General features: G+C 29.1%; 3 protein-coding genes across 3 annotated transcripts in view; 2 read left to right on the forward strand and 1 right to left on the reverse strand.

Moving 5' to 3' along the window:
• The window catches only part of LOC108558088 (neuronal acetylcholine receptor subunit alpha-10-like), a gene marked incomplete at its 5' end in the record, with an annotated part of 19,971 nt that extends 12,816 nt beyond the window's left edge, over positions 1-7,155 (reverse strand). Inside the window, 3 exon segments of the mRNA XM_017914893.1 lie at positions 2,631-2,814; positions 6,375-6,529; positions 7,013-7,155. Coding sequence (XP_017770382.1) covers positions 2,631-2,814; positions 6,375-6,529; positions 7,013-7,155 — 482 coding nt within the window.
• Positions 7,156-8,036: 881 nt separating this feature from the next.
• LOC108558086 (juvenile hormone epoxide hydrolase 2-like) lies at positions 8,037-9,341 on the forward strand. Its single transcript, XM_017914891.1, has 2 exons — positions 8,037-8,237; positions 8,745-9,341. The coding sequence occupies exons 1-2, from the start codon at positions 8,037-8,039 to the stop codon at positions 9,339-9,341; spliced, it is 798 nt and encodes a 265-aa protein (XP_017770380.1).
• A 55-nt stretch (positions 9,342-9,396) lies between these two features.
• On the forward strand, positions 9,397-9,935 carry LOC108558087 (juvenile hormone epoxide hydrolase-like; the record flags this gene model as incomplete). The annotated part of the gene is made up of 3 exons (XM_017914892.1): positions 9,397-9,451; positions 9,506-9,725; positions 9,778-9,935. Coding segments are annotated over exons 1-3 (433 nt in total), but the record flags the coding sequence as incomplete, so codon positions are not given.
• Positions 9,936-9,992: the final 57 nt, after the last annotated feature.

The raw sequence follows: 9,992 nt of genomic DNA on the forward strand, positions 1-9,992 counted from the left end.
AAGAAGGCAAAGACGACAATTGTGATTGAGAAATTATTATATTAATGTATTACAAATAGTGTGTAAAGTACACCGCGCGAGTAGTTAAAAGAAATTTCAGAGCGCGAGTAGTTTAAGGTTAATATAGAAATAATAAGCTTAATATAAAATCTAATTGTAAATCTGGTGCATCCGCAGAAAATTTCATTATATAATATAATAAGTTCGTGTTGGCACATCTGTCGCCACGAAGAAATACCGATTGTTTTTTCAATAGAATTATTAAGTGTAAGGATTTTTATAAATTTATTTTTATTAATTTATAGCATGGTTTTTCTAACCATAATATTTTTTGTTGTTGTTGAATAATATGGTAAAAATTGCAGAGAATTTACATTATTTTGCGATTCCAGTACTAGTTTAATAATAACTCTCTGGATGCGCTGTAAATGTTAATTCTGGAAAGCCTTTTGTATTGATATTTTTTTTATAACCGCCGGCTACTTTCCACCCACGCTTCTATCAGACAACTGTATAATTAAAGCATACATTTTCCGTACACGCTGAACAACCTTTTTGTTTGTAATTTGTAATATTTTAATAAGCGTAAACTTTAACTTTTTAATTAAATATATCCATTTATTTCAGTTGATTTTAATATGACTATTGAAAAGTATTATTATAGTATTGCAATTAAATTAAATGTTTATGTATTCAAATAGAAATTTACGAAATTACTTGTTAAGGTGCAAAGATATAAAATATAATAATATTAATCTTAATTGGAACTGACATATAAACATAAAACTGAACATTTCCATTTAAGAAGAATAATAATAATAAAACTGAAATGTTATGAATTTATTAAAAATCTCTAAAATGAGTTATTCCACTGTTCTTATGGAAACGGACACACACTAATAATATATGAAATAAATCTAATTGAATGAAACTTTATTAATTTCTTAAAAATAATAATTGATCTGTGAACACATATTACCAATTTGCAGGATTCCGTTCTAATTTATTTTTTTTTTTTCATGTTTTTTTTGTACAATACATTATTTCCCGGGCAGAAAGACCTATGGTCAATAGCCATTTGTATCAGTTTACTTTTTTCTTGTACGATTGATGCAATAAACATTATTATAATAAGTTATTTGTTATATTTATATAGTTTTTAATATGTGAAAAGTATTTAAGTATTTTTTTTTTAATAATTTTAAAATTAAAAAGCACGATTTTTTAAATATTCAATTACATAATAAAATATTTAAATATTATACATTTAATTTGATTGTATTGAAATATTGCTGTCTCCTTTAAAAATCGAATGGATATTATAAATTTATCGTATTTCTTTGGCACAGCCTTGACCACACGCATTTGTCAGCCAAATAAAGACATAGTGTCCTTATATATGTTTAAAGAAAATTCCACACGCACCACGTTATTTGTTGTCTCGTTTGAAACGTATTGCACATTAGAATTGAATGAATGTAGTTCCCGGCTTAGAGCAGATTGCGTATAGGGATTTATGTAACGCAAACAATGACAATCCATCTTATATAGCTTACATAATGCATCCAAAATATGTATAAAATAAAACTAAATTTGCATGATAAAGTACTATGTAATGATAAAAATATTAAAATCAAGTATTTTTATCGTATACTAAATAGAAAAGTACTTTTAGAAATTATTCAGTGATCATTCAGTGTCTTGAAACTATTGAAAAGCTAATATATAAAACAAAAAGAAATAAATATTACTATCCAATACCAAATGCGAAAGTATACGAAACGAAAATATACAAAAGTATGCGAAAAACAAAAAGTATGAATAGAAGATAAATACCGATCATTTTTGTATTGAAATTAGTGCACATAATATATTTTCATTTTGGTCAATTAAAATTTAGTTTATTTAGAAATTTTCAAAAATTCCAGTAAACGTCGTTTACCGCTGGTTCGATTTACGCCGATTCACAATAACGCCGCTATGAAATAACGCTTTTTAATTGCTGATTTTACACTTTTATATAATTAAAGCCTATAGTTAGCTCACTATAAATATGGGTTCATTTTACGCCGATTCGATTTGCGACGGCTTTTGTAGCAACGGATCCCAGAACGAAATCCGGACTGATCGAAGCCGCACTATGCGAGGTATTACTGTGCCTGTTAGAATATTATTTGAGTGTTTATAATACAACAAAAATATTTTGAATTTTACTGAAATTTGCATGATTTGATTAAATGTAGTGTAATAAACTGATGGAATAAATAGCTCGCTTCATCACTTCGCCCTCCAAGCAATTACGGATTTTTTCTTATTTACGAAAAAAAGTATGTTGAAATGATCAGGAAGAAGAAGATGAGTGTGGACCGAGGAAGTCGACTTGGGAATTGCGTTTGTGTCATTGATAAATACGTTCTTATGTTCGGGGCATCGTTGCATTAAGAATTGATCGTATTACCATAGAAAAGAAATTTTGATGATGAAGCGTTCGATCTATCAACGAGAATCCGCAAGTAAAGAAATATACTGAAATTTCTATATAAATAATGCTTGTATTGGTTGATTTTATAAAAAAAACTCAATAAATAAAGTGGACATGGTTAATGAACAAGAATGAGCATGTATACAACCTGGTATCCGTCGTACGTCCACGAGGCCCATTTCATATGGCAGCTCTGCAGATCAAAGGGGAAATATTCCACGTTAATGTCGCACGATGAACGGTAGATACCGTGGCTGAGCCAAACCACTTTCCCAGAATTAGACACTATCACGTTTGTATTAATCACAGACGACTGGTACTGAGGATCTGCACTGCAAACAAAACGCATAAACACAATTAGTTCACATGCAAATTTAACGCTAAATACATCATTAAATACATTACGTTTGCGACGCAATCAAACTCGCAAATATTGCGATCTCTGAGGTCATGTTTGACAAATTTATTACGAACAAAATCTTAAGATTCACAGACATGTATTTAGTAGAAAAGACACATGAGAAATTTACAATTAAATAGTAAGTGTTTCAAATTTTATTCATTCTAAAATTAATTTGGAGCAAAAATAGTAATAGATTAATTAGTTAAATTTGATTTAAAATAACACAAATGTTTCAAATGTTCGAAAAAGTTTTCAAGAAATTTTATCATTTATTATATTATACATACAGCAGTACCTGCATAGTCTGATTAATAGGTTCATCAATATTCCGGACTGTTTGAAACCAGACTAAACTAGGATCTAAATACTTAAAAAAATATACATATTAATGGGAAAAACGATTATTTAAAATTTTATTGGTCTTGAAATTTTAAAACCGGACTATAGTGAATCTGACGTTGATCAAATCAGAATAAGCGAGGTATTTCTGTATTATTAGATAATAAAATTATAAAGTTATTAGTAGTTGAGAAGATCAATGCTCGTTAAGTGAGTCATTTTTGATACAATTTATTTTCTCCTTAAGCGAAATTCTCATTAAGCAAATTTCCACTGTATTTCTCTGTATTGTATCTCATTTATTGTGTTTGTAAATATACTTGTGTAAGAGTACCACCATTATTGATTCTGTATTTTCACCTTCGAAGATTCCTCCAAAATACATATTTTTTTAAATTTATTTAAAAAAATTGTTTCTTTTAAAATATTTAAACCGTACTATAGTGAAACATCATTGATCGAAGCCGCACTATGCGAGGTATTTCTGTACTTATAATCCATATCCATTCATACAGTGATTTAATGAAATTTGATTAAAAAAAAAGTAGTAAAATTTTAGATTGAGAAAAGTTATGAACCATCAAAATTTGTCACTAATAAAATAATTTGATAATTGCAAGCAATAAATAAATTATATAAAATATTACTTCATTTCAGATCAAAATTAGATATTAACATTTTGTTCCTATACTATCTTTAATATGGCGTTTGAGTCAATGAAATGTTATAGTTTAGTTTTTTTTTTAATTTTATTAAAGATATATCAATTATTAAAAACGATATAATGTAATCACATTAAAGACTTTAAAGTTTAAACTGTGTACACTGCTAACTTAAATATTATTCTAGAATTATGTGTGAAATATATATATTGTGGGTAAACACTATTTCAAAGTTTCATAAATATGTATGAGGAAGGCTTGACCAAACAATATTATGTTAACCGTTTGTTGGAAACTCTATGCGGCTTCGCACAAAAGGGGATGGTAATATATTAATCATCGATCTAAGTGTTTCAACTGCCTGTATTAGCTATGAAGCATCAACAACTATTTAATATTTGACCTAGTTAATTGTTATCCAAATAATAATAACTTTAAAATTATATTTTTTTTAAATAATAATTAAAATGCGAGTGAAACCTCGGTTCCCAAAGAAAAAAGAACGTCTCGGTTTTCGAAAGGAATTTTTCTGGTTATAATATTATATTTACAATTAACCATAATAAACACAGATTCTTTATACAGAAACGATTAAATCAAGCTGCAATTCGCGATATATATTTTCGTAATAACAATAACAAAATAAATGCGGTTTCGTTTATGTTGATTGCAATATTTCAGAATACATCGATACGCATTTGGGATTGAAAAATGAAGTACACAATCGACGTGTATAGAAAAAACATGTATAAAGATAACAATCACAGTTTTACTCTTACGCGAATCTGTTTTAAAGCAATTCGCGGAAGTGTATTATTCTTTGCGAGTGAATATTTATAGCAATAAAATCGATATGCAGCGAATATGAAATTGCTCCTTTCATAAAAGCACAACGAACACGATGAGCAACAACCAAAAAAAAAATGTGAGATTCACTTCAGTGGATGAACGACCGAAATATTATTGAAACAATCCGGTTTCGCTGTTTGTGTTTGCTTTTATTGAGCATTGTAATTTATTTTGAAAAGAACATATAGTTCAATTTTTTTTTATTATACGTTCGGTCTTCTACGATGAACTGATAGTGTCTGTATTCGATGTATTGATTCAATTAGATCAATCAGGACTACATCCAGACAGGGACGTGTGAAAATTGAACCTGACGTGAAATAACTTTTTCGTAATTTCATAAAAGAAGTTTCGGTAAACCAATACTGTAACAAATCGTATTTCTCCAATTTATCATTATATTACAACCTGATTTATAAGACTAATTGATTAATTTACATTATTAATATTGCATTTAAATATATTATATTAATTGGCTAAGAGTTTTGAGTTTTCTAATTATTGAGAATTAAATTATTGACATTTCTTTTTTATTGAAATAAAAACATCAAAGATTTGCACTATTCACAAGAACCAGGACAAGTTGAAAGAGATACAGTGGAACCTCGCTTAACGAGCTTAATCCGTTCCAAAATTTCCGGATTTCACTCGTTTAGTGAAACATATTCAAAAATACTCATAATATGTGTACACAATTCGGGACTTCTCATCGTCACTTGTTATGCGAAACGTCGCTCGTTAAGCGAGTCATTTTTCTTACAAATAATTTTGCTCGTTATGAAAAGGTAAGACAAGTAGATCTACGTAACGGTTACATGTAAATTACAAAGGAATTAGGTATGTATCAAAAATAATAAACTGCAAATCAATTCAACATAGATGAAAATATAAAGATTATTCACGCTCATTAACAATGTATGTATGTATGTATAATTTCTGTTAATAATCGTTATAACATATTTTTCCCGATTCCGAAGTTATAGAATTAAAAAGCAAAAAAAAAAAATTCAACAATGATACGATATTAAAGTAAAATATTTTGACTTAAAAAAATACTATTAAAGTTAAATACAAAACAATAAATACAAATCCTTTACTTACAACTAATAAACACTCACTCGATTTCGTTAAAATGTAATAGAAAGTAAATGTGAATGGATCCATTATAAAAAGGATTGACTGCATTTTGTAGATTGCGAAACTTCTATCTCTAAAATTCAGTCATATTTCCATTAACAGAATCGATTTCAATTTAATATGCTTAAACATTCGTTCGCGCGTCTTTTTTAAACGTGTCGACGGCTCTTTCGAATTGCCTTGAAAAAAAATATGCTGTGCAGAGTGATGAATTCTATTAAATGTTGTAAATCATTGTTAAAGGTAATACGAAATGTAACGTATTATTATAAAAAAAATCTCGTACATCTCAAGCATATTTATGAATGAATATACATATATTTCCTACTTTTATTAATTACTTTAATTGAATGAAATAAATTTGTATGTATAATTGCTATAAATTACGTTGATCATATGTGTTTACTTCTATGGCCTTCATAATTTATAGTAATAATCAATTGCTTCTGTTTATAAAAAAAATCTCTTTTTTTTCTATTTACTTTAATTCATGTTTACTTACTTATTGTAAAGAATAATATCGGGTTTCCAGACTCTCGTGTAGGGAATTCTGATTACTTTAATACCGGCATAATCGGAGGAATTCCACTTTAGATGATGATCGATCCAGATCTGGGTAATCCAACAATTTGTTGTCAAGATTTGGTTCTTCTCGTCCTGCGGCAAAGAAAAGGTGAACACATCAAAACAACAAGCGATACCCTCTATCAATTACAATTGCTTTTACCACAACATTTCTTCATATGGTTGAATGAATTATTTATGGAAATAATTAAAATGAAAATTGTTATTAATTATTTTAAATAAGAATGTTTAGCACTGAAAAATGTGCAACATTTGCTAACAATAAATTTAGAACTTAATTAAACTTAACAATTTAATTACACATCTATTTTTTTTTCTTACGCCTTTAAAGTGTCAATTGAAATGAATGTTATAGAATACGTAAGAATCTGAAATATATTTCAAAGTCAATATTAAAGACTTTCAATAAAAAAAACGAACGTATAGAAAAGTGTACAAATATTAATAATGAAGTTTTAATGATTTTGAGGTTGCTTGTTGTGTGGTTTGGGGGCTTTTAAAGAGGGTGAGAGAGAGTGGATGTTTCAATGTGGGCGGTATAATATTATTACTTACAACGTCGATGATGTGGTGTAGGGAAACTCCGAAAATCACAGTGAGAGGAAGAGATGAGTTTTCAGCTGGTCTTACCGCCGGATCATAACCAGCCATTAAATGCCGCATTAGTCGTGCCTCGTTTTCATCTCCGACGCATTTACCTGCGGATTAATGGAAAACTGTCATTAATGTTTCATTTCAACACTCGAGCATCTCTCGAGAAAATAATAAAAAAATATATGTATGGATAACGAGAGAACACTCTAAATTTGTCGTATTTGTCGAAATTATCGTTTTGTCTCAAAAACATGTTTACCTAATATTAAGTACATGTCTATTATATAATTGATACACTGTGCACTCCAGTCAAGCATTGTTAATGTTACGTAACTGTGTATCAGACTTAGGAGGTCATTGAAAACAATATTAGCAAGATCCATCCTTTCATGAAATTACATTCACATTCCATTGCATTAATTTATGTTAAATACATCGTTTATTTCAACAACTATAAAGATTTAAATTTGAAAATTGCATACCACTATTATTATTAAAACTGTTCTGAATAAAAACCAACAATTAATAAGATTTATATATTTTGTATTCCATTTCATGGTCGTTGTAATAAAATTATATTTTCTTTGCGTTGTACAAAAAATATCAATAAATTTCATATTTTTCATTGGAATGAACTTCATTAAAGAACTTGATTTGTAGCGATATTGGACAGAAATAATATACAGTTTCCTTGTGTTAATGATATAATTGATATAATTATTTTCTATCTAATAAACGTGATCAAAGTGGATGATTATTTTGAGTTGCAATGAGTTTACAAAGTATTCGAATTCTAATTAATTGTGATTACGAAAATTACACATGGAATATTGGTTTCTTGAAACGTCACTAAAACTGTTTACGTATTAGAGAAACAGGTTTTTCTGCAACTTGGACCGATATCCAATAGAGTATAACAATATATAAATTGACAACGGTTAGTGCTAGTCGCAGTAGCGATTGGAATTGCAACGTGATCATTAAGATGACTATGTACGATAGTTCGCACAAGAAGACGCACAGACTGAAGGCATTAGTATTGCTTGCATCTATAACATCTTTGGGCCTTTTCATTGATTACCTCTTGGAGGAACCTCTTTTACCAAATGTTAACCAGAGTGAGATTTTGGGATTTAGAAGTGCTGATCGTTCCATCCGTGAATACAATATTAATATTTCTGATCATGTAAGTTCATTCATATATTTGTTTTTATTGAAACAACTATAAAATTACATAAATTATTATAAAATTAAATTAAAACAATATTTATTTAATTTGAAACTCTCTTGATTTTTACTCATAATTAGAATTGAATCTTTTAATAATATTAACGTTAAAAAATATTTACACATTATAAAAACAAGCTGAAAAACTCTGACCAAAAAGAAAAACAAGAACCATATATGTATACTACTATCATTGGTATGGTAATTTAACATGTATTTAGTATGTTTACTTATAATGTTAAGTCTTATTTTTATAGCAAATCTTATTTTAGTTCGTCTTGTTACTTGTTCAGAGTTAATAAAAGTTTCTATCATCTATCCAATTATTATGTTCTGCTTAACTTTTCTAACATCTGATATTTATTGTATATTTTTATTATTTAGACATAAATAATTCAGTTGTGTATAAACGATAGTAGAAGATATTGCAGCATTAAGTTAAAATGAAAAATATTTATGTTTTCAGATTGTGAACACAGTTTTCTCGCAAGTTAAACATTCGGCGATACTTTCGCAGCCTCTGGATATAACGTACGGCCCTGACACGAAGATGTACAAGGATGTTATTAAATATTGGAGAGAAAAATACGACTGGAGAACACGCGAAGTGTACTTCAATCAATATCCACAATACACTACAATCGTCCAAGGGCTTCAGATTCATTTCGTCCACGTAAAACCAGAGACGAGCAATAAAACAGTGCCTCTTTTGATGTTGCACGGTTGGCCCGAAAGTTTTGCATACTTCTACGACATTGTACCGCAGCTGACGAGCGGAAACGGCGACGTATCGTTCGAATTGATAATACCTTCTTTGCCCGGACATTTCATGTCGGATCCAATGAAGGATAGGACAACGGTTCATGTGGCAACGCTTTTCAAGAATTTGATGAAGCGCTTGAACATCGATAGGTTTTATGTATTTGGGCAAGGGGTTGGATCATTTATTGGCACGGATATGGCAATTTTATATCCGGATAAAGTTATGGGATTGTATAACACCATGTGTTTATCTCTCAGGAAGATAAGCTTAGTGAAATATGCTTCTAGAAACAATTGTTAATAAAGTAATCAACGCGGATAAATCGAAATACGATATGTGGAAATCTTTCAACAAAATGGTTTATTTCTTAAACTACATGCAAGGAAATTTTATTAGTCTGGACTCTTTAAGTAAATAATTCATAAGTTAATAAGTAAATTATAATAAAATATATGAATTTGCAGGTATTACATTGTCGAGTTCACCAATTGCTTTGGCTTCATATATTTGGAATATCATATCTGTGGGAACTGATTTAGAAGAGTACAATAACCAATTATTTGGTGCGCTTCAAAACATGGATGAAGAAAAACTAATCGATGTTGTTATGTTAATGACAATCTCTCAGAGTACGACAAATTCCATCAGATCTCTCCAACAGTTTGTCCCTATGCCACTCTACCAGTAAATAATCGAAAAATATCTTAATTCTTATCGTTAATCTTATTTTTTGTAGGTATCCTATAAGCACCAAGGTTCCATGTTCTTGTCCCAAATTTACCAAACAAATATTTTATCAAGCCTCTTGGATATACAAGGATAAGTTCACGAATGTAGTTCAGGCTACCAATTTTCAAGAATGGGGACACAGGATGTTATTCCAAACGGATAAGAGTATCAAATACAAATTATCAAAAGATATATTTGAATCAATCAAAAAAATGATTGATT

Source organism: Nicrophorus vespilloides, unplaced genomic scaffold, assembly GCF_001412225.1.
Source record: "Nicrophorus vespilloides isolate i.1.1-1 unplaced genomic scaffold, Nicve_v1.0, whole genome shotgun sequence".
In the NCBI taxonomy this organism is placed as follows: domain Eukaryota; kingdom Metazoa; phylum Arthropoda; class Insecta; order Coleoptera; family Silphidae; genus Nicrophorus; species Nicrophorus vespilloides.